This window comes from Salmo trutta, chromosome 6, assembly GCF_901001165.1.
Source record: "Salmo trutta chromosome 6, fSalTru1.1, whole genome shotgun sequence".
NCBI lineage: Eukaryota > Metazoa > Chordata > Actinopteri > Salmoniformes > Salmonidae > Salmo > Salmo trutta.
The window spans coordinates 39,084,516-39,109,716 of record NC_042962.1 but is presented as its reverse complement, the minus strand read 5'-3'; the positions used below and the strand labels follow the sequence as shown (position 1 = coordinate 39,109,716).

At 40.8% G+C, this 25,201-nt stretch overlaps 1 protein-coding gene across 2 annotated transcripts in view; it reads left to right on the top strand.

Moving 5' to 3' along the window:
- Positions 1–25,201, top strand: part of LOC115195905 (pleckstrin homology domain-containing family A member 3-like) — a 33,363-nt gene that overhangs the window by 3,349 nt on the left and 4,813 nt on the right. Inside the window, exons 2-5 of one of the 2 annotated variants that reach the window (XM_029756252.1) lie at positions 1,703–1,819; positions 2,077–2,232; positions 10,713–10,849; positions 12,614–12,787. In XM_029756252.1, the coding sequence (XP_029612112.1) occupies positions 1,703–1,819; positions 2,077–2,232; positions 10,713–10,849; positions 12,614–12,787 (584 nt within the window). The remainder of the gene's footprint in view (positions 1–1,702; positions 1,820–2,076; positions 2,233–10,712; positions 10,850–12,613; positions 12,788–25,201) is intronic. The other variant, XM_029756251.1, reaches the window with a different exon arrangement.

Sequence of the window (25,201 nt, the reverse complement as noted above, 5' to 3'; positions counted from 1 at the left end):
TGTATGAGTGAGACAGACTAATGTCATGAAACATGGGAAAATAGATCAAACTGACTGTTTATATTTATTTAGCTTTGCACCATTGTTTTTCAACCAAACCACAACCTGAACATATAAATATGACATTGTCATTGAAAGCCTAAAGTCTAAAGATACACTATGCAGAAATCACTCTGGCATATCCTGGTTGCTAAAATTCAAATAGTTTGGCTATTTTCAGTTCATGTGACAAAATAAGCAAGGTTAGTGTAGAGAATCATTGTACCATCTAAACCGCTGTGAAATACATTTTCCATAACCAAAAAATATTGTATTTTCAGCTGTTTGACGCTGGTGTACAAAACCGAGATTGAAACTAAATTTAAGAATGGGAAGCATAGAAATAGCGCACATAGAAGCAATCTACTGCTTCTTAGACTTGCTTTCTATGACAATGACATCTCTATAACTCATATTTCTATTTGAATTTGGTCAGTTCGCCCAAAAAGTATTGCAGCTTTACTACAAATTGCTACAAACTAACAGGTTGGAAGGTGATATCAAGGACACAGAACATTTAAAATGCAATAATAATAAATACAATAATCATGAAAAAAACAAAAACGTTTTGAGATATTTTAACTTGGACTATAAAATAATTCATAATTTCTTTGGGGGGGGGGGTGGGTTTATGGCTTATTTCTATTAGAAGTTGATGAATAACACCTGGGGACATGACAAAAATGCTTAAATCCACAGGGGAAAAACGTATTTCAAATGCCCTTTCAATATCCAAATGTTGGTGTTTAAGGTAAAGGACACCTGACCTTATATTTAAAGCTTTTTGGAATCACCATTTAAACTAAATAAGAACTGATATTTCCTGCTGACAGAACAGGCACCGCAAAGTAGGAATGACCCAGTTAACTAGTTACCACACAGTGTCCTTTGCTCCCTCTTGCCAAACACCTGGCCTCGTCATCGTTAACAGAACTGCGGCAAAGCAGTGCCTGACAGGCAGGGGCGAGGGATACTGTCTACCGGTGTGCTAGCTACCGATCCCACTAGCTAGCTAGCACATAGTGTCCTTTGCTCCCGCTTGCCGAACACCTGTCCTCACTGTCATTAACAGAACTGTGTGAAAACACTACCCGACAGGCGGGGGTGAAGGACACTGTTTACCGGTGTGCTAGCTAGCTTCCTATCCCGCTTCCAAGCTAGCACCTATATATAAACAGTGTCCTTCGCCCCCGCCTGTCGGGCAATGTTGTAAAACATTGCCCGACAGGCGGGGGCGAAGGACACTGTTTATCATAGCTAGCTACTGTTGTCACCCCCACCTCTTCTTCTGTGGAGTTTATCGTCAGTTGGCATCCATCGTTATGGTGCATTATCATCACCACCTACTGTACTGGAGCACTTCCGCCTGTATACCAGAGTCCTAGCTTTAAAATGGACAAATAGAAGTATGAGGGATTCTTGCATATGCAGAAATGCCCCAAATTGCAGGTCACAATTGCCCCCTCCTCAAACTAGTTGCCGCTCAACTCCATCGTAAATTGTGGAGTTGAGTTTAGGCTACCTGGAAGAGTGATTGACTAGGTGTTCTTGGTAATACTGGTTGGTTGTGTTGATATCTAACTAGGTTGAGGAAGAACTAACCTGTAAAAACAAAGTTGTCAGCTCAAGAAGAACTAACCTAGCGTATCTGAAATGATTGCAGGGTGGCAGCCGCGCTGGTTTGTTTTAGATGATGGGATAATTTCCTACTATGATTCTCAAGATGATGTCTGCAAAGGGAGCAAAGGAAGTATTAAGATGTCCGTCTGTGAAATCAAAGGTATGATTTGTTTCTGAAAGGCCTATATTGTGCCACTCACCCTATGAATTTGGTAGTGGTTACATTTCTTAACTACCATCCCTCCGCTGTTTACCCAAACATTGGCAGGGTTTCTGCTTTATTGTCGTTTAAACCCCATGTTGCCCTGTTAAACCCCTTTAATCTCAGTACAGGTAGTATTTGCTGTTGAATCTCGACTTATGGTTGATTCTTGTACTTGTAGTGCTGAAGGGTTGTGTTGACATATTTTTCATTAGTTCACGCCACTGACAATACCAGACTGGAACTGATCATACCAGGAGAGCAGCATTTTTACGTCAAAGCTGTCAATGTTGCCGAACGACAGAAGTGGCTTGTGGCACTTGGAAGTTCCAAAGCTGGCCTTACTGACACAAGGGCCAATAAAGGAAAAGGTACTGACCCAGCAGTGTTTTCTTTGTTCGTCATTAATCTCCCCAGTCCTCTTTAAAGTGAACTTTAGGTAAAAAAAAAAGAAGCTAAATAACTCAGTCATCTTTGTATTCACACTGCCCTTGCCTTTGAATGAGGACTTTTCACTTCACCTATTTTGTGGTCCGAGTCCTCTTTGCATTCACATTCCTATGTTAAGAAAGGAACCAGGATATTTTTCAAACTTTCACTCAATGCATTTTGGGTTTTTACAAAGTGCAGGACAAGCAATTCCATCAGATTGTGTTATCGGACCGCTAGATATACGTACTTACAGGTACGAGGGACGCAAAAAGACAATACTGACTCAAACATGAATTCAGCTGCTTTTGCTCGCCGAGGCTGACGTGAAGAAAACAAAAAAAATGGTGAATACTCACAAAGCCGTCGGCGCAGATGGCATCTCTGGTCCTGTTCTCTGAGTGTGTTCCGTACCTGCAGGCGGGCGTCTTGTCTGACATCTGCAACCTGTCCCAGACTGTAGTCCCCACCTGCTTTAAGGAGCCCACCATGGTCCCAGTGCCCAAAAAAACCAAGGTGCCCAAATGACTATCATCACGCTCACCTGTCATCATGAAGTTCTTCGAGAGGCTGTTCATGACCCACATTAAGGCCATCATGCCGGGCACACTGGACCCACTCCAATTTTCCGACCACTCCAACAGATCCACGGAAGATGCCATTTCCATCGCTATTCTCACGGCTCGACCAGAGAAATCTATGTGAGAATGCTGTTCATTGACTACAGTTCAGTATTCAACAATATTGTTCCCTCTAAGCTCGACACCAAACTCAGAGCCCTGGGTCTGAACACCACCCTCTGCAACTGGATCCAGCAACAACACCACCTCTACACTGACTCTTAAAACAGGGGCCCCCAGGGGTGTGTCTTCAGTCCTCTGCTATACTTCCCATTCACCCACGACTGGGTGGCTTTGCACGACACCAACTGCATCAAGTTTGTTGACGACACCAAGGTTGTATGCTTTTTAACCAACAACGACGAGTCAGCCTATAGGAAGGAGGTAAGTGAACTGGCATTGTGGTGTCGTGACAACAACCTTTCCCTCAACTTCAACAAAACAAATGATTTGATTGTTGACTTCAGGACGCAGAGGGAGCAGGAGAATCACAAGTTGTAAGTTCTTCGGCGTCCACAACACCGAGGACTTGTCTTGTCAAGAGGGCGGCTGAAGAAATTCGGTATACTGTCCCGGGTCCTCTCCAAATATTACCGCTGCACCTTCAAGAGGTTCCTGACCGGTTGCATCACGGCCTGGTGCGGGAATTGCTTCGTCCACGACCGCAATGCCCTCCAGCAGGTTGTGAAGATGGCCCAGTACATCACTGGAACCGTGCTCCCACCCATCCCAGGACATTTACACACCCCAGCCACAAGCTGTTCCCTCCATTACCGTCGGCAGATGGTATCGGAGAATGAAGTCGGATGCCAACAGGTTAAGAGACGGTTTCTATCTACAAGCCATCAAATTGCTGAACACTTGAACTGGACTGACCACCTGCTCTGATTCTCTGCACCTTTGCACACACACACACACACACACACACACACACACACACACACACACACACACACACACACACACACACACACACACACACACACACACACATTCATTCATGCTACACACACTTCACAACTGCTGCTACCAGACTCTTATTATACTTGTATTATACTTATGCTAAAACGTTTCTTAGATTCTACTGAGCCATTTACTTTGTTCAGGTTTTTAGATTTTTATTGTTGTTGCATTGTCGAGAACAAACCTGCATGTAAGCATTTCGTTGGACGATGTATACCATGAGTATCCCGTAAACACAACTGATAAAACTTGAAACTTACATTTTGGAAGATAATAGATTGCATTTAGTTAAAAGATGAGACGTAATTATAATCAGAATATGATATTAGCATGTAAATATTATTGGTGACAGAATAAATAGTAGAGGAGTACTGCAGATTTAAATAATGCTGTAATGGCGAAGGTGCATAAAGATGGAGAAATTCAGATATGACGTCTTAGTTTGGGCGCTATCCACAGACTTTTTAAACTACGGTGCAACATGGTTCATTCAATGTGCCTATAAATCAGCCCAATTTACTTTTAAATTTTTTTAATTGCCGCCGTCTTGGAACGAGACTTGGTATCATGTACAGTGCCTTCAGAAAGTATTCACACCCCTTGACTTTTTACACGTGTTTTTGTGTTACAGCCTGAATTTGTAGGCTATAAAAGTAGAGCCGCATACTCAAACTCCCAGTAATTGGGTAAACCTGAATTTAAAATGGATTGAATTTAGATACCCCCATATTGTCAAAGTGGAATTATGTTTTTATACATTTTTACAAATGAATTCAAACGAAAAGCTGAAATGTCTTGAGTCAATAAGTATTCAACCCCTTTGGTATGGCAAACCTAAATCAATTTAGGAGTAAAACAATTGCTTAAATTAATTTACCTTTCAGCAGGAAAATAACCTAAAACACATGGCCAAATCTATATTGGAGTATTTTTTTACCTTTATTTAACTAGGCAAGTCAGTTAAGAACAAATTCTTATTTTCAATGACGGCCTAGGAACAACAGATTTTCACCTAGTCAGCTCAGGGATTCGATCTTGCAACCTTTCGGTTTCTAGTCCAACGCTCTAACCACTAGGCTACCTGCCGCCCAAGTAGATCATATATTGCAAACAAATGATCTGAATATCGTGTCAGTACAAATTTCCACACATATTTGGGAATGTCTCCCCATCCAATCAATATCCAAAAACGGCACATGTTTTTCCAACAAACCTTCACATCCTCATCTCTCTTTTGTGGTACCAATGTGAGGGGCATGAATCAAATTTATTTATATAGCCCTTCGTATATCAGCTGAAATCTCAAAGTGCTGTACAGAAACCCAGCCTAAAACCCCAAACAGCAAGCAATGCATGTGAAAGAGGCACGGTGGCTAGGAAAAACTCCCTAGGAAAAACTCCCTAGAAAGGCCAAAAACCTAGGAAGAAACCTAGAGAGGAACCAGGCTATGAGGGGTGGCCAGTCCTCTTCTGGCTGTGCCGGGTGGATATTATAACAGAACATGGTCAAGATGTTAAAATGTTCATAAATGACCAGCATGGTCAAATAATAATAATCATTGTAGTTGTCGAGGGTGCAACAAGCACGTCCGGTGAACAGGTCAGGGTTCCGTAGCCGCAGGCAGAACAGTTGAAACTGGAGCAGCAGCATGGCCAGGTGGACTGGGGACAGCAAGGAGTCATCATGCCAGGTAGTCCCGAGGCATGGTCCTAGGGCTCAGGTCCTCCGAGAGAAAGAAAGAAAGAGAGAAAGAGAGAATTAGAGAGAGCATATTTAAATTCACACAGGACACCGGATAAGACAAGAGAATACTCCAGATGAAACAGACTGACCCCAGCCCCCCGGCACATAAACTACTGCAGCATAAATACTGGAGGCTGAGACAGGAGGGATCAGAAGACACTGTGGCCCCATCCGATGATACCCCCGGACAGGGCCAAACAGGCAGGATATAACCCCACCCACTTTGCCAAAGCACAGCCCCCACACCACTAGAGGGATGTCTACAACCACCAACTTACCGTCCGAAGACAAGGCCGAGTATAGCCCACAAAATCTCCGCCATGGCACAACCCAAGGGGGGGGCGCCAACCCAGACAGGAAGACCACGTCAGTGACTCAACCCACTCAAGTGACGCACCCCTCCCATGGACGGCATGGAAGAACACCAGTAAGTCAGTGACTCAGCCCCTGTAATAGGGTTAGAGGCAGAGAATCCCAGTGGAAAGAGGGGAACCGGCAAGGCAGAGACAGCAAGGGCGGTTCGTTGCTCCAGCCTTTCCGTTCACCTTCACACTCCTGGGCCAGACTACACTTAATCATAGGACCTACTGAAGAGATAAGTCTTCAGTAAAGACTTAAAGGTTGAGACTGAGTCTGCGTCTCTCACATGGGTAGGCAGACTATTCCATAAAAATGGAGCTCTATAGGAGAAAGCCCTACCTCCAGCCATTTGCTTAGAAATTCTAGGGACAATTAGGAGGCCTGCGTCTTGTGACCGTAGCGTACGTGTAGGTATGTATGGCAGGACCAAATCGGAAAGATAGGTAGGAGCAAGCCCATGTAATGCTTTGTAGGTTAGCAGTAAAACCTTGAAATCAGCCCTTGCCTTAACAGGAAGCCAGTGTAGGGAGGCTAGCACTGGAGTAATATGATCAAATTTTTTGGTTCTAGTCAGGATTCTAGCAGCCGTATTTAGCACTGACTGAAGTTTGTTTAGTGCTTTATCCGGGTAGCCGGAAAGTAGAGCATTGCAGTAGTCCAGCCTAGAAGTAACAAAAGCATGGATTAACTTTTCTGCGTCATTTTTGGACAGAAAGTTTCTGATTTTTGCAATGTTACATAGATGGAAAAAAGCTGTCCTTGAAACAGTCTTGATATGTTCTTCAAAAGAGAGATCAGGGTCCAGAGTAACACCGAGGTCCTTAACAGTTTTATTTGAGACGACTGTACAACCATCCAGATTAATTGTCAGATTGAACAGAAGATCTCTTTGTTTCTTGGGACCTAGAACAAGCATCTCTGTTTTGTCCGAGTTTAAAAGTAGAAAGTTTGCAGCCATCCACTTCCTTATGTCTGAAACACAGGCTTCTAGCGAGGGCAATTTTGGAGCTTCACCATGTTTCATTGAAATGTACAGCTGTGTGTCGTCCGCATAGCAGTGAAATTTAACATTATGTTTTCGAATGACATCCCCAAGAGGTAAAATATATAGTGAAAACAATAGTGGTCCTAAAACGGAACCTTGAGGAACACCGAAATTTACAATTGATTTGTCAGAGGACAAACCATTCACAGAGACAAACAGATATCTTTCCGACAGATAAGATCTAAACCAGGCCAGAACTTGTCCATGTAGACCAATTTGGGTTTCCAATCTCTCCAAAAGAATGTGGTGATCGATGGTATCAAAAGCGGCACTAAGATCTAGGAGCACGAGGACAGATGCAGAGCCTCGGTCTGACGTCATTAAAAGGTCATTTACCACCTTCACAAGTGCAGTCTCAGTGCTATGATGGGGTCTAAAACCAGACTGAAGCGTTTCGTATACATTATTTGTCTTCAGGAAGGCAGTGAGTTGCTGTGCAACAGCTTTTTCTAAAATTTTTGAGAGGAATGGAAGATTCGATATAGGCCGATAGTTTTTTATAATTTCTGGGTCAAGATTCGGCTTTTTCAAGAGAGGCTTTATTACTGCCACTTTTAGTGAGCTTGGTACACATCCGGTGGATAGAGAACCATTTATTATGTTCAACATAGGAGGGCCAAGCACAGGGAGCAGCTCTTTCAGTAGTTTAGTTGGAATAGGGTCCAGTATGCAGCTTGAGGGTTTGGAGGCCATGATTATTTTCATCATTGTGTCAAGAGATATAGTACTAAAACACTTTAGTATCTCCCTTGAGCCAAGGTCCTGGCAGAGTTGTGCAGACTCAGGACAATGGAGCTTTGGAGGAATACCCAGATTTAAAGAGGAGTCCGTAATTTGCTTTCTAATGATCATGATCTTTTCCTCAAAGAAGTTCATAAATGTATTACTGCTGAAGTGAAAGCCATCCTCCATTTGCGAATGCTGCTTTTTAGTTAGCTTTGCGACAGTATCAAAAGAAATTTCGGATTGTTCTTATTTTCCTCAATTAAGTTGGAAAAATAGGATGATTGAGCAGCAGTGAGGGCTCTTCGATACTGCACGGTACTGTCTTTCCAAGCTAGTCGGAAGACTTCCAGTTTGGTGTGGCGCCATTTCCGTTCCAATTTTCTGGAAGCTTGCTTCAGAGCTCGTGTATTTTCTGTATACCAGGGAGCTAGTTTCTTATGACAGATGTTTTTCATTTTTAGGGGTGCAACTGCATCTAGGGTATTGCGCAAGGTTAAATTGAGTTCCTCGGTTAGGTGGTTAACTGATTTTTGTCCTCTGACGTCCTTGGGTAGGCAGAGGGAGTCTGGAAGGGCATCAAGGAATCTTTGGGTTGTCTGAGAATTTATAGCACGACTTTTAATGCTCCTTGGTTGAGGTCTGAGCAGATTATTTGTTGCAATTGTAAACGCAATAAAATGGTGGTCCGATAATCCAGGATTATGAGGAAAAACATTTAGATCCACAACATTTATTCCATGGGACAAAACTAGGTCCAGAGTATGACTGTGGCAGTGAGTAGGTCCAGAGACATGTTGGACAAAACCCACTGAGTCGATGATGGCTCCGAAAGCCTTTTGGAGTGGGTCTGTGGACTTTTCCATGTGAATGTTAAAGTCACCAAAAATTAGAATATTATCTGCTATGACTACAATGTCCGATAGGAATTCAGGGAACTCAGTGAGGAACACTGCATATGGCCCAGGAGGCCTGTAAACAGTAGCTATAAAAAGTGAGTGAGTAGGCTGCATAGATTTCATGACTAGAAGCTCAAAAGACGAAAACGTCATTGTTTTTTTTTTTTGTAAATTGAAATTTGCTATCATAGATGTTAGCAACACCTCCGCCTTTGCCGGATGCACGGGGGGTATGGTCACTAGTGTAACCAGGGGGTGAGGCCTCATTTAACACAGTAAATTCATCAGGCTTAAGCCATGTTTCAGTCAGGCCAATCACATCAAGATTATGATCAGTGATTAGTTCATTGACTATAACTGCCTTGGAAGTGAGGGATCTAACATTAAGTAACCCAATTTTGAGATGTGAAGTATCACAATCTCTTTCAATAATGGCAGGAATGGAGGAGGTCTTTATACTAGTGAGATTACTAAAGCGAACACGGCCATTTTTAATTTTGCCCAACCTAGATCGAGGCACAGACACGGTCTCAATGGGGAAAGCTGAGCTGACTACGCTGACTGTGCTAATGGCAGACTCCACTAAGCTGGCAGGCTGGCTAACAGCCTGCTGCCTGGCTTGCACCCTATTTCATTCTGGAGCTAGAGGAGTTAGAGCCCTGTCTATGTTCGTAGATAAGATGAGAGCACCCCTCCAGCTAGGATGGAGTCCGTCAATCCTCAACAGGCCAGGCTTGGTCCTGTATGTGGGTGAGTCCCAGAAAGAGGGCCAATTATCTACAAATTCTATCTTTTGGGAGGGGCAGAACACAGTTTTCATCCAGCGATTGAGTTGTGAGACTCTGCTGTAGAGCTCATCACTCCCCCTAACTGGGAGGGGGCCAGAGACAATTAATCGATGCCGACACATCTTTCTAGCTGATTTACACGCTGAAGCTATGTTGCGCTTGGTGACCTCTGACTGTTTCATCCTAACATCGTTGGTGCCGACGTGGATAACAATATCTCTATACTCTCTACACTCGCCAGTTTTAGCTTTAGCCAGCACCGTCTTTAGATTAGCCTTAACGTCGGTAGCCCTGCCCCCTGGTAAACAGTGTATGATCGCTGGATGATTCGTTTTAAGTCTAATACTGCGGGTAATGGAGTCGCCAATGACTAGGGTTTTCAATTTGTCAGAGCTAACGGTGGGAGCCGTCGGCGTCTCAGACCCCACAGCGGGAAGAGTAGAGACCAGAGAAGTCTCGGCCTCCGACTCCGACTCACTTAATGGGGAGAACCGGTTGAAAGTTTCTGTCGGCTGAATAAGCGACTCCGGTTGAGCATTCCTACAGCGTTTCCCTCCAGAAGCCATGAGAAAGTTGTCCGGCTGCGGGGACCGTGCGAGGGGGTTTATACTAACGTTACTATCTGTACTTACTGGTGGCACAGACGCTGTTTCATCCTTTCCTACACTGAAATTACCCTTGCCTAGCGATTGCGTCTGAAGCTGGGCTTGTAGCACAGCTATCCTTGCCGTAAGGCGATCGTTCTCCTGTATATTATAAGTACAGCGACTGCAATTAGAAGGCATCATGTTAATGTTACTTAGCTTCGGCTGTTTGAAGTCCTGACGAACCATGTCCAGATAAAACCTCCGGGGTAAGAAAGTTGAATGAAAAAAGTTGAGTGAGGGTAAAAAGTAAAAATATACGGTAATGAAAAAGTAAAAACCGTTAGGTAGCAAAGTAAGATCGGCAACAAAAACGCACAGCAGCGTAAACAAGTCTGCAAGTCTGCAAGTTGTTTCCCCTGCATGGCAGGGGAAACAGTGTTGCAGTAGTCTAGTGTAATGACAAGCAAACTGGGGAGCTTTGTCTTCACATTGCCCTGAAAAAGGGAACCGGACTAAACACACCCTTAGATAAGTGATAAGTGCTAACTCTGACACTGCTACTGGAAAAAATCCTAGGGGAAACACTGAAGAGCACCAACAGATCTAGACCACTAACCAGGCTAGAGTTACAGTACCTTGCCTTAAAGGGTCTCTCACTAAAATAACAGTGTTATATATTTTTTTTATTGGAAGAAATAACAGAGAAGACAGAATCTCTTAAGACGAAGATGTCCGAGCTGCGTCTCTACTGTGACTTGCTAATGCAGCAGGTCCACACGATACAGGAGTCTGAGGACCAGGAAGGTGACCACTCCAATTCCCGCTCGGAGGTAACTATACCTGCATGGTTTCAGCTAGGCTGTGTCCCAAATGGCACACTATTCCCTACATACTGCACTTATTTTGACCAGAAACCTATGGGCCCTGGTCAAAAGTAGTGCGCTGTATGGAATAGGGTGCCATTGGGACGCCGCCCTATTGTTGGCTGTCAGAAATCACCAGCGTGGGTGTGTTTGCTGTTTTAGTCTTCATCTACCCCAAATTAAATGGTTGTAGTGCCACTGTACACGAGATCAGAGCGCCAGGCCAGGATTTGGAGTGTTGCCGGTGCAAATCCCAAGGCTGGTGAGGAAATATCTGGTGCAAGCTGGTACTGCAGTTGTGCCCTTGAGAAAGGCACTTATCGTGTGTGTTTAGTGTGGTGTGACTGGGAGCCCAGGGTTGGGGAAATAAAAACAGACAGCAAAAATATATATTTGTTTTGATGGATACAGAAATTATGTTAAACCAGAGCTCCAGACTAACGTTTCCCACTGGTGGCACTGGAGCCAGTAACTTTTTCAGTTGGTAGCACCAGCCCACAATTTGGTCGCACTCCCACATTTTTGCAGGGACACGCAATAGAAAAATAATAGAAAAGTAATTATCTTAGAAAGTAATTTAAATTTACAGTGATTTATTAAGAAGTGCAATAGACTCATAGTATTCAATAAATAAGTTGTTACATATAACATGTCCAAGCACGAATGCATAATTCAAGATATTTTTTATATGTAACAGTGATTGTCATGAATTTTGGGTTGATAATTAGGTTATTATTGTTATGTTTTACTGTCAAAATAGGACTCCAGAATAAAAATGTTTTGCGTTCATGTTTATGTTCACTAATATGACATCGGCCTAATTCAATTGGTACTAATTCACCACCTAAGGGAGTGAACTTCAAACACATTAGCTCGATTGCTGACTCAAACTATAACACCTACTGCTAGTGTTGCCATGTATTAATCTAACAGTAAATTAAATGTCCCCAATGAGGCCTAGTGCACTCCGTATTTCAAAGCCATATCAGATATCTTGATTGTAGAACAGTGTGCCTTGAGCTAAATATTGAGAGTTGAGAAATAAAAAGTATACTTAAAGAAAGCCGAGATCCTACTCTCTTTTGCATGGACAGCAGCTTGCTTCCAAACTTGTGTTTTACCCCCGCAATTGCATTTTTAAATGTTATACAATCATAATGCATTTTTCGGGGTGCACGACGGGGAAGAAGAGGGTGTGAGAGTCCCACTCATCGCATCAGCTGGCCCTGTTGAAACGGAGCCACTGAGCCCGTTTCAACAGGGCCAGCTGATGCGATGAGTGGGACTCTCACACCCTCTTCTCCCCCCTCGTGCACCCCAAAAAATGTACTGTTTAACTTTACTGTTTAACAAAAGCAGGGTTTTATCCACCCAAAACATTTGAAGTTTTGATTGACGTGACCAGGTAAAATGTGCAACTCTCACCGGTATGTCCAATTTAAAAAATGTAACATACAAAGTCAAAGGGTTGCCAAATGTGACTAAATGGTTGCAGTTTGGAGCCCTGTAAACTCTTCAAGCACTTTTTTAGTAACACAAATTGTGTTGCCAATTTAAACAGAGTAGTTTCTTCACATCACCTAGGAAGGTCTGAGGCATGTCTGTGTATTATATCAAACCAATATATTAGGCTTAATATTGTTTATGTTTAGGTCTTTATTTTTGTCTGTGCCTAATCTCCAATTGTTGTTGACTGATTCACCTCTCCTTGTCTTTTCTTTGTTGCTCCAGAGTCTGAATGAGGCCTCCTCTTTACTGAGTGCCACGTGTTACACCTTCATCAAAACACTGGAAGAATGTATGAAGATGGCCAACTCCAAGTTCAAGACAGACATGGTGCTGTTGAACCCTCCAGATAACATGATGATGTCCCCTGTTTCTCCGTCCCCAATACAGATTTCCCGGGTAGGATGGTATTCAACGTACTGTCTAGCTCCGGGGTGAAGTTTCCCCTAGGTACAGATCTAGGAGATTCCCCTCCCCAATCCTATTAGTGGGGAAAATGCTAAACTGACCAATGATTAATGTCTAGGGGCAACTTCATCATATTGATAAGCCTTTGTGTCTCTGAACAACAGGTATCTTAAAAATGATAAAGTTCTTATAGACGACGAAAATAATGAAACACAATTCTAGCCCGGTTGTGGTTTGAAATAATACAACAAAAAAATATAGCTTTTCTATATATCTTCAAATATAACTAATTGGAACACAAATTCAACATGGTGAAGGTAAAAACTCAGTAAACAGAAGGCACAGTATGTGTGGATGGTGTGGTGTTTTTTTTATGTTTGGGAAAGTGTGGCGTTGAGTGAGGAAGAAAATGGTTGCATATCCCAGAACCAATGTATTGCTGTGAGCGGGTGTGAGAGAACTTTCAATGTTGTTCAGATGATTGATATACTTTTTCTTATTTATTTCTTGTCCTATCATGGTGGAACAGCGTTTTAAAATAAATTATAAATTTTAATTTATTGTCCTATCATGGGGAACTACATTTTTTAAATAAATTATACATCTAATTTATTTATTTATGATCCTATATTGATGGAACGGTCCACAACCCTATACCCTAGACACCCACCTGAATGACCCAGATACTAAGGAGAAGTCCCTAACTGTTTTATGGGCCTGCTGTAAGCGGTCTGTATGCCGCCAAAATGTGGTCAGAGACCTAGAGCAGCACTGCCCCCTCAAGATTCTGAGCCTGCTTGGCAGGGTTGGTCCTGCAAAGCCAAAGCCCCCTAAAGGGAGAGCATACTATACAAGGAATTTCTCAAAGCTGCTAATGAGAACCTTGACGACCTTGTACCTAGCCGGTGGGGTGCCCCCACCCAGGCAGTGGCAGTGCTGGCAACACTAGCTGCAGTAACCCATGGGGAGGGGGTCACACTCGGACATTCAGAGAGGGGGTATATTATTGTGGCACAAAATCAAAAGTCTGACTGCATGGAGATGCTTGGGAATATGGTCAATACGGGGGACCGTGTTGTGGGTGTTTCAGGGCAAAGGGGTACATTTGACCTCCATCTAGGACGTGACAATGGTTAATAAAATCTTCCCATTTCTGCCCTTTTTTTTTTTTTGCACAGTCTTACAGGCCTTCTCATACAGCTGCAACTGTATATGCATTCGTAAATCAAGACCTTGAGTTGGGCTCTGGGATGGTGCAACTGGTGAATTCGAGCCTATGGTTGTGTGGGGGAAATGGGTTGAGTGTGTGGGTGTATGTGCATATCCCACAACTGTTGCAAAGGAGTAAAAGATGTTAGGAACAATATAGGATGATTCACTATAATTGTTTGCTAATATAATAATTGCTTGCAATAATGTAATTTTGGTAATGGCGAGACTGGTGAGAGGTAAAATCCTTTTGCATAAATTGTCTACATTACTACAAATATTAATAGCTAATTATGGAAAATAAGAAACAGGATTTATATATATATATATATATATATATAAAAACATCCTGTTTCTTATTTTCCATAATTAGCTATTAATATTTGTAGTAATGTAGCATATATATATATATATATATATATATAATATATATATATATATATATATATATATATATTTTAGATGATATATATAATACAAATTGAGGTGAGGGCGATGGAAATGCATTTGGCGGTTGATATACTTCTGTTCTGTAATGTCACTGTGTGCTTTTTTCGAAGGATGGATCCCAGTCTCTTCAGGGCTATGGGATACGGGGGTCGGGGGTGGTCTGCCGGGCATTGGGATGACAACCCAACTTGGGTTAAGGAGGGCTTTTAGCAGGTGGAATAGTGGAGACCAATTGGAGGTTTATTAGTAGCAATGCAAATATCATGGTACAGCTATATACAGTAGACACTCAATCACCATGTTACATTTTAATGGTACGTTTACAAACATATATTTTGATAAATAGAATTGAAAGTTGTCTTAAGTTGAAATAAGTATATCCAGTTACAATTGTAATGGCTTAGCAGATAATAAGAAAAGACGATCAGTATTTACCTGGCTAAAAGAGAAAGAATATAATATCTATTGTTTACAGGAAAGTCATTCAAAAATGTTAAATTAAGTTTTGTGGGAAAAGGACTGGGGGGGCAAAATATATTTCTCCCTTGGGCAAAGAAATTCAAAAGGGGTGATGGTATTAATTAACAGTAATTTTGATCCAAATGAGCAAATTGTCCAAACAGATCATCAAGGTAGATGGATTATTTTAAATATGTTATTGGACAATAAACATATATGGCTTATTAACCTATACGGTCCAAATAATGATGATCCAAGCTTCTTTGAAAATATATATAAGAATTTATCAACTCTACAAGCAACACTAGACTCTTTATTATGGTGTGAGATTTTTAATACAGTTTTAAACACCTCTATGGACCGTAAAGGAAATCACACTACGAACTATCACCCTCAGGCACTAAAGGAAATCATGAATGTCATGGATATATTGGAATTAGTGGATATATGGAGACTTAAAACCCTGACCTAGTGAGATATACATGGCAGAAGCTTAGTCAAGCTAGTCGTCTTGATTACTTTCTTATGTCATTCTCTCTGGCACCAAAAGTTTAAAAAGTGTTGATAGGGGACAGAATGGGGTTGGATCATCACGTAATTGGCATATATATTACTCTTGCAGAATTTCCACGTGGGCGAGGATATTGGAAATTTAATCAAAGCCTACTAGATGATAAATTGTTTAGAACTAGGACAGAAGAATTTATAACTGACTTTTTCCAACATAACATAGCAGATCCCCTTATTGTATGGAACACATTTAAATGTGCCTTTCGAGGCCATACAATTCAGTACTCATCTCACAAACTAAAGCAATGTAGATCAAAAGAGTCCATATTAACAAAGGAAATTGAAGGACTAACAGTACAGTTAGATAGCAATAAAAACTGTACCATAGAGGCACAGAATAAGTTAGAGGAAAAACAAAAAGAAATGGAGGAACTTATTCAAGAAAGATCTAGTGTAATATATTATAATAAAGCGAAATGGATGTGATATGGGGAAAAATGCACCAAATTCTTTTTCAATTTTCAATATAGAAATGCTACCAAAAATGTTTTATTGAAACTTGTTACAAATGATGGAGTCATGCATGATTCACCGAATTATATTTTTGAAAGATGACGTTAAGTACTTTAAGAATATGTTTTCGTTTCAGTCTCCTCCATCTCCACCAACCGAATTTAATTGTATGGATTTTTTTCCTAAAATAATGTAAAATTAACATCTGTACAGAAAGACTCATGTGAAGGCCAAATTACAGAGGAGGAACTTATTGATGCAATTAAAGCCTTTAAGGATGGGAAAACTCCAGGGCTGGATGGCATACCAGTGGAAGTATACCAAACTTGTTTTGATATACTCAGAGGACCATTATTAGCATGTTTTAACCACTCCTATATAAATGGTAGATTATCGGACACGCAACAAGAAGGTCTGATATCATTATTACTGAAACAGGACCCAAGTGGTATATATAAAGATCCAGTCCATTTAAAAAATTGGAGGCCTCTTACACTTCAGTGTTGTGATGCAAAAATCCTAGCAAAATGCTTGGCGCATAGAATTAAAAAAGTATTGTCAGATATTATTCATCCTAATCAGACAGGTTGTCTACATGGACGATACATTGGAGATAATATACTGTTCAAAAAATAAAGGGAACACTTAAACAACACAATGTAACTCCAAGTCAATCACACTTCTGTGAAATCAAACTGTCTACTTAGGAAGCAACACTGATTGACAATACATTTCACATGCTGTTGTGCAAATGGAATAGACAACAGGTGGGAATTATAGGCAATTAGCAAGACACCCCCAATAAAGGAGTGGTTTTGCAGGTGGTGACCACAGTTCCTATGCTTCCTGGCTGATGTTTTGGTCACTTTTGAATGCTGCCGGTGCTTTCACTCTAGTGGTAGCATGAGACGGGGTCTACAACCCACACAAGTGGCTCAGGTAGTGCAACTCATCCAGGATGGCACATCAATGCGAGCTGTGGCAAGAAGGTTTGCTGTGTCTGTCAGCGTAGTGTCCAGAGCATGGAGGTGCTACCAGGAGACAGGCCAGTACATCAGGAGACGTGGAGGAGGCCGTAGGAGGGCAACAACCCAACAGCAGGACCGCTACCTCCGCCTTGGTGCAAGGAGGAGCAGGAGGAGCACTGCCAGAGCCCTGCAAAATGACCTCCAGCAGGCCACACATGTGCATGTGTCTGCTCAAACGGTCAGAAACAGACTCCATGAGGGTGGTATGAGGGCCCGACGTCCACAGGTGGGGGGTTGTGCTTACAGCCCAACACCGTGCAGGACGTTTGGCATTTGCCAGAAAACACCAAGATTGGCAAATTCGCCACTGGCGCCCTGTGCTCTTCACAGATGAAAGCAGGTTCACACTGAGCACATGTGACAGACGTGACAGAGTCTGGAGACGGCGTGGAGAACGTTCTGCTGCCTGCAACATCCTCCAGCATGACCGGTTTGGCGGTGGGTCAGTCATGGTGTGGGGTGGCATTTCTTTGGGGGGGCCGCACAGCCCTCCATGTGCTCGCCAGAGGTAGCCTGACTGCCATTAGGTACCAAGATGAGATCCTCAGACCCCTTGTGAGACCATATGCTGGTGCAGTTGGCCCTGGGTTCCTCCTAATGCAAGACAATGCTAGACCTCATGTGGCTGGAGTGTGTCAGCGGTTCCTGCAAGAGGAAGGCATCGATGCTATGGACTGGCCCGCCAGACCTGAATCCAATTGAGCACATCTGGGACATCATGTCTCGCTCCATCCACCAACGCCACGTTGCACCACAGACTGTCCAGGAGTTGGCGGATGCTTTAGTCCAGGTCTGGGAGGAGATCCCTCAGGAGACCATCCGCCACCTCATCAGGAGCATGCCCAGGCGTTGTAGGGAGGTCATACAGGCACATGGAGGCCACACACACACTACTGAGCCTCATTTTGACTTGTTTTAAGGACATTACATCTAAGTTGGGTCAGCCTGTAGTGTGGTTTTCAACTTTAATTTTGAGTGTGACTCCAAATCCAGACCTCCATGGGTTCATAAATTGGATTTCCATTGATTATTTTTGTGTGATTTTTGTTGTCAGCACATTCAACTATGTAAAGAAAAAAAGTATTTAATAAGATTATTTAATTCACTCAGATCTAGGATGTGTTTATTTTAGCGTTCCCTTTATTTTTTTGAGCAGTGTATAAGACAAGTACTGGAAATATTTGAATACTATGAAATATCGGGGACACCAGGCCTGGCTTTTAATCAAGTACGACTCGCGTTTATATGTAAATTAGAGGTCGACCAATTATGATTTTTCAACGCCGATACCGATTATTGGAGGACCAAAAAAAAACGATACCGATTAATCCGCCAAATCTTTATTTTTTTATTTAATTTTAAATTTTTTGTAATAATGACAATTACAACGATACTAAATGAACACTTATTTTAACTTAATATAATACAGCAATAAAATCAATTTAGACTTAAATAAATAATGAAACATGTTCAATTTGGTTTAAATAATGCAAAAACAAAAAAGTGTTGGAATAGAAAGTTAAACTGCAATATGTGCCATGTAAGAAAGCTAACATTTAAGTTCCTTGCTCAGAACATGAGAACATATGAAAGCTGGTGGTTCCCGCGTAAGAAGTTTTTGGTTGTAGGAATTATAGTACTATTTCTCTCTATACGATTTGTATTTCATATACCTTTGACTATTGGATGTTCTTATAGGCACTTTAGTATTGCAAGTGTAACAGTATAGGTTCCATCCCTCTCCTCGCTCCTACCTGGGCTCGAACCAGGAACACATCCCGCTAACTAGCTAGCCATTTCACATCGGTTACACCAGCCTAATCTCGGGAGTTGATAGGCTTGAAGTCATAAACATCGCAATGCTTGAAGCATTGTGAAGAGCTGCTGCAAAACGCACGAAAGTGCTGTTTGAATGAATGCTTACGAGCCTGCTGGTGCCTACCATCGCTCAGTCAGACTGCTCTATCAAATCATAGACTTAATTATAACATAATAACACACAGAAATATGAGCCTTAGGTCATTAATATGGTCGAATCCGGAAACTATCATCTCGAAAACAAAACGTTTATTCTTTCAGTGAAATAAGGAACCATTCCGTATTTTATCTAACGGGTGGCATCCATAAGTCTAAATATTCCTGTTACATTGCACAACCGTCAATGTTATGTCATAATTACGTAAAATTCTGGCAAATTAGTTCGCAATGAGCCAGGTGGCCCAAACTGTTGCATATACCCTGACTCTGTGTGCAATGAATGCAAGAGAAGTGACACAATTTCACCTGGTTAATATTGCCTGCTAACCTGGATTTCTTTTAGCTAAATATGCAGGTTTAAAAATATATACTTCTGTGTATTGATTTTAATAAAGGCATTGATGTTTAAGGTTAGGTACAGTCGTGCAACGACTGTGCTTTTTTTGCAAATGCGCTTTTGTTAAATCCTCCCCCGTTTGGCGAAGTTGGCTGTCTTTGTTAGGAAGAAATAGTCTTCACACAGTTCGCAACGAACCAGGCGGCCCAAACTGCTGCATATACCCTGACTCTGTTGCAAGAGAAGTGACACAATTTTCCTAGTTAAAAGAAATTCATGCTAGCAGGCAATATTAACTAAATATGCAGGTTTAAAAATATATACTTGTGTATTGATTTTAAGAAAGGCATTGATGTTTATGGTTAGGTACACGTTGGAGCAACGACAGTCCTTTTTCGCGAATGCGCACCGCATCGATTATATGCAATGCAGGACACGCTAGATAAACTAGTAATATCATCAACCATGTGTGATTATGATTGATTGTTTTTTATAAGATAAGTTTAATGCTAGCTAGCAACTTACCTTGGCTTCTTATTCGCGTAACAGGCAGGCTCCTCGTGGAGTGCAATGTAAGGCAGGTGGTTAGAGCGTTGGACTAGTTAACTGTAAGGTTGCAAGATTGAATCCCTGAGCTGACAAGGTAAAAATCTGTCATTCTGCCCCTGAACAAGGCAGTTAACCCACCGTTCCTAGGCCGTCATTGAAAATAAGAATGTGTTCTTAACCTGTTAGGGTATAGGGGGCAGTATTGAGACTTTTTTGAAAAAAGATGTGCCCATTTTTAAATGCCTCCTACACCTACCCAGTAACTACAATATGCATATACTTATTATATATGGATAGAAAACACCCTAAAGTTTCAAAAACTGTTTGAATGGTGTCTGTGAGTATAACAGAACTCATTTGGCAGGCAAAACCCTGAGACAGATTCTGACAGGAAGTGGATACCTGATGTGTTGAATTGACTTTGAGCCTATGCCATTGAAAAACAAAGGGGGTGAATTATATTCTGGCACTTCCTATTGCTTCCACAAGATGTCCCCAGCCTTTACAAAGTGTTTTGAGTGTTCTACAGTGAGATCTGACCGAATAAGAGCCATGGAACGTGATGGTCCATCATTCACCCTGGCGCGCGATTTGATGGTGGGTACTCTCATTCCGAAACGTTTTAAAAGAAAACCCAATGGTCCGCCTTGAATTTTATTCATGTTCTGGTTAAAAAAGGCCCTAATGATTTATGCGATACAACGTTTGACATGTTTGAACGAACGGAAATATATTTTTTCCGTTCTTGAAGTGAAGTGAAGTCCGGCTGGCTTAGATCATGCGCTACAACACGGAGGTTTTTCGACATAAATGATGAGCTTTTTTGAACAAAAATACATTCGTTATGGACCTGGGACTCTTTGGAAGTGACATCTGATGAAGAGAATCAAAGGTAATGGATTATTTATATAGTATTTTCGATTTTAGATTCCTCCAACATGGCGGTTAGTCTGTATCGCGATGCGTATTTTTCTGGCGCAGTGCTCAGATTATTGCAAAGTGTGATTTCCCAGTAAGGTTAATTTAAAATCTGACAAGTCCATTGCGTTCAAGAGATGTAAATCTATAATTCTTTGAATGACAATATAATATTTTAGCAATGTTTTCTAATATTAATTAATTATTTTGTCGTCATGACTTGACTGCCGGTATTGGAGGGAAACGATTTCCTGAACATCAACGCCATAGTAAAACACTGTTTTTAGATATAAATATGAACTTGATAGAACTAAAAATGCATGCATTGTCTAACAAAATGTCCTAGGAGTGTCATCTGATGGAGATTGTAAAAGGTTAGTGCATAATTTTAGCTGATTGTATGGTTTTGGTGACGCATGTCTTTGAATCGACAATGCATTGCACACAGCTATTGTCAATGTACTCTCCTAACATAACCTAACTTTATGCTTTCCCCGTAAAACCTTTTTGAAATCGGTAAACGTGGTTAGATTAAGAAGATGTTTATCTTTCAAAGGCTGTAAGTTAGTTGTATGTTTGAGAAATTTGAATTTGTACATTTATTTGGTTTCAAATTTGCCGCTCTTGAAATGCACCTGCTGTTGATAGGGTGCGCCACAGGTGGCACGCTAACGTCCCAGGTAGCCTCAAGAAGTTAACTGACTTGCCTAGTTAAATAAAGGTGTACAAAAATGTTTTTATCGGTGTCCAAAAATACCGATTTCCGATTGTTATGAAAACTTGAAATTGGCCCTAATTAATCGGCCATTCCGATTAATCGGTCAACCTCTAATGTAAATGCCTAGAATATTTCAATTTTGGTGAATCTTTTATTATATGGGTTAAAGTTATGTATAGTAACCCTAGGTGTAAAATAGTAAATAATGGCTACATCTCAAAGTTTTAAACTAGCTAGAGGAGTAAAACAAGGTTGTCCGCTATCGGCATATATATTTATTATTGCCATCGAAATGGTAGCTGTTCAAATTAGATCCAACAATTAATATTAAGGGATTAGAAATCCGTGGCTTAAAAGCTAAGGTGTCATTGTACGCTAATGATTCATGTTTTTTTTTAAAACCACAATTAGAATCTCTCCAAGACCTCATAGAGGATCTATATAATTTTGCTATCCTCTCTGGATTAAAACCAAGTGTACTATATTACGTATTGGATCACAAAAAAATGCTAATTTTACATTACCGTGTAGTTTACTAATTAAATGGTCTGACGGAGATGTGGACATACTCGCTATACAAATCCCAAAAGAAAGAAATGATCTCACTCCAATACATTTTTATAGAAAGTTAGCAAAAATAGTTAAGATCTTGTTACCATAGAAAGGAAAATACCTGTCTATTTGTGGAAAAATCACCCTGATTAACTCTTTAATCATATCACAGTTTACCTATTTGCTTATGGTTTTGCCTGCACCCAATTACCTGCTTTTTAAATTATCTGAACAAAAAATATTAAATTTTATTTGGAATGGCAAGCCAGACAAAATTAAAAGGGACTATTTATATAACGAATAAGATTTCGGAGGGCAGAAATGATTAAATATTAAAGCATTAGACCTCTCACTGAAGGCATCAGACATACAAAAGTTATACTTAAATCCAAACTGGTTCTCTAGTAAATTGGTAGGAATGTGTCATCCTATGTTCAAGAATGGCCTTTTTCCCTTTACTCAGATTACAACTGCTCACTTTCGGTTATTTGAAAATGAAAGCATCTCCAAAATATCATTCTTTTTTTAAACAAACCTTAGAAAGTTGGTTGGCAATTTCAGTTTAATCCACCTGAAAAGACACTAATATACTAATGATTGATATAAAAAAAACATATTTTTCAAAGAAATGTTTAAAAAAGGTACAATTTTAGTGAATGATATCATACATAGGACTGGTGGAGTTATGTCACACATGCAGCTAACACAGACATATGGAAATGTCTGCTCTACCCAAAATTATAACCAACTAATTGCAGCATTACCACAAAAATGGAAGGGGACAAAAGTAAGGAACTTGTATGTCGGCCCTGTATTAAACAACATAAATGGTTAAAGAAAAGTGTGATGAATAAAAACATATTCCAATTTCATTTAACCTCTCTAGGCTAGGGGGCGGTATTTTCACGTCCGGATGAAAAGCGTGCCCAAAGTATACTGCCTGCTACTCAGACCCTGAAGCTAGGATATGCATATTATTTGTATATTTGGATAGAAAACACTCTGAAGTTTCTAAAACTGTTTGAATGATGTCTGTGAGTATAACAGAACTTATTTGGCAGGCGAAAACCCGAGGAGAAACCATCCAGGATTCTTTTTTTGTTGTTGAGGTCACTCTTTTTTCAATGGGGTTTCTATGGGGATCTAGATTTATAAGGCACTTGCTTGTAGTTCCTATCGCTTCCACTGGATGTCAACAGTCTTTAGAAATTGGTTGATGTTTTACCTTTGAGAAATGGAGAAGTAGTGCAGTTCAGAACGAGGGTCAAGTGAAGTGTACTGTTTGTTAGTGGCGCGCGACCTGAAAGCTCACTCCACTTTGTTTTCGTCCTGTATTGAACACAGTTTATCCCGTCTTAAATGTTATCAATTATTTACGTTAAAAAATACATAAAGTTGTATTTGGAAAGTTCTTTGAAATGTTTGGACAAAGATTACAGGTAACTTAATAGATATTTTGTAGTCATGTTGCGCGAGTTGGAACCGGTGTTTTTCTGGATCAAACGCACCAAATAAATGGACATTTTGGATATATAACGACAGAATTAATCGAACAAAAGGACCATTTGTGATGTTTATGGGACATATTGCAGTGCCAACAGAAGAAGCTCGTCAAAGGTAAAGGCATGAATTATATTGTTATTTCTGAGTTTTGTGTCGCGCCTGGCGGGTTGAAATATGATTGTCTGTGTTTGTTTGATGAGGTGCTGTCCTCAGATAATAGCATGGTTTGCTTTTGCCATAAAGCCTTTTTGAAATCTGACATGGTGGCTAGATGAACAAGATTTCAGGCTTTAATTTGGTGTATTGCACTTGTGATTGTATGAAAGTTAAATATTTCTAATAATTTAATTTGAATTTGGCGCTCTGCCATTTCACCGGATGTTGTCAAATTGGTCCCGTTAACGGGATTTGTTCCCTAAGAAGTTTTAAGGACCAACAAACTGACAGCTGTGCCATATAAATTGCAAAATATTTGGGAAGAGATTTTTGATGTACCCATTCCATGGCACATGGTTTATGAATTGATACGCAAAACAGCGGCGGATTCAAAACTTCACATTTTTCCATTCAAATTACTATACACAATTCTTGCAACCAATAGAATGTTATATATATGGGGGATACAATCTTCCCTACTCTGCAGATTTTGCTGTGAGGAGGCAGAGTCATTAGATCAATTATTTTTTATATTGTCCATATGCAGCTCATTTTTGGTCACAGGTTCAGGAATGGCTGAATAATTGCAGCATTTTCCTAACGCTGCAGATAGCAGTACTGGGTGATTTGAAAAGCCATAGTCAATCAATATAACAAGGTAACCAATGTAAAACATACGGGGTCTGTAAAATGTGTATATAGGTTCAGAAATTTTGTGAAATACCACAGTTACAAATAGAATCAAACTGGATGGACATCAAAAATAGAGGAAGGACCAAAAACAAACAAAATATAACTATTGTAAAATAGATTGTGTCTGTAAGATGTAGAAGCCTAACAGGCTGACTACACCGCTCGCATCACGTCGCGTGAGCAAGCGTTGCAAAATAAATGTAGAAATCTATGTTATTCAATTATTGCACCCACACTGCTTGCGCGCGCCAACGAGATTCTGCGTTGCAAAGGGCTAAAATAGAAATCAGTTCTATTTCTGACGCAGATCGCGCTGCAAGTCCTGCCTCTCCCATCTTCTCATTGGTTTATAGAAGCAGGTACCCACGTGCCATCTCCTCATTGGTTATACCCACGTGGGTGACTGAAAGACGAATGAGGTCAGTGGCGGTAATGCACCTAATTTATGAAAGTTGCCAATCGCAATATAAAGTCAAGAGAAGAAAAAGCCTGGAAGGAAGAGAGATGACTAGAAACGATCCGGTTGACCGTTTTATGTGTGGATTAATTGGCGGAGTAGAGGGCCTTGTGCATTTCAGGTCAAATAACAACTCAGTGTTTATATCCCAGGACAAATTAGCTAGCAACAGTAAGCAAGCTAAATAGAACAAATTAGCTAGCAAGTGCAAGCTAACTAGCTAAATTGTCATAAATGTTGAATGCTTTTCAACCTGTCCCCAAATTAATATAATTGGTTTAGAGTTTGTTTTGATATTGTAACCTGCGTGTCGTGATCGTGTTTGGTGTGAGGGGACAAAATAAATGTATGAACGATGGCGCACGCACGCAGACTG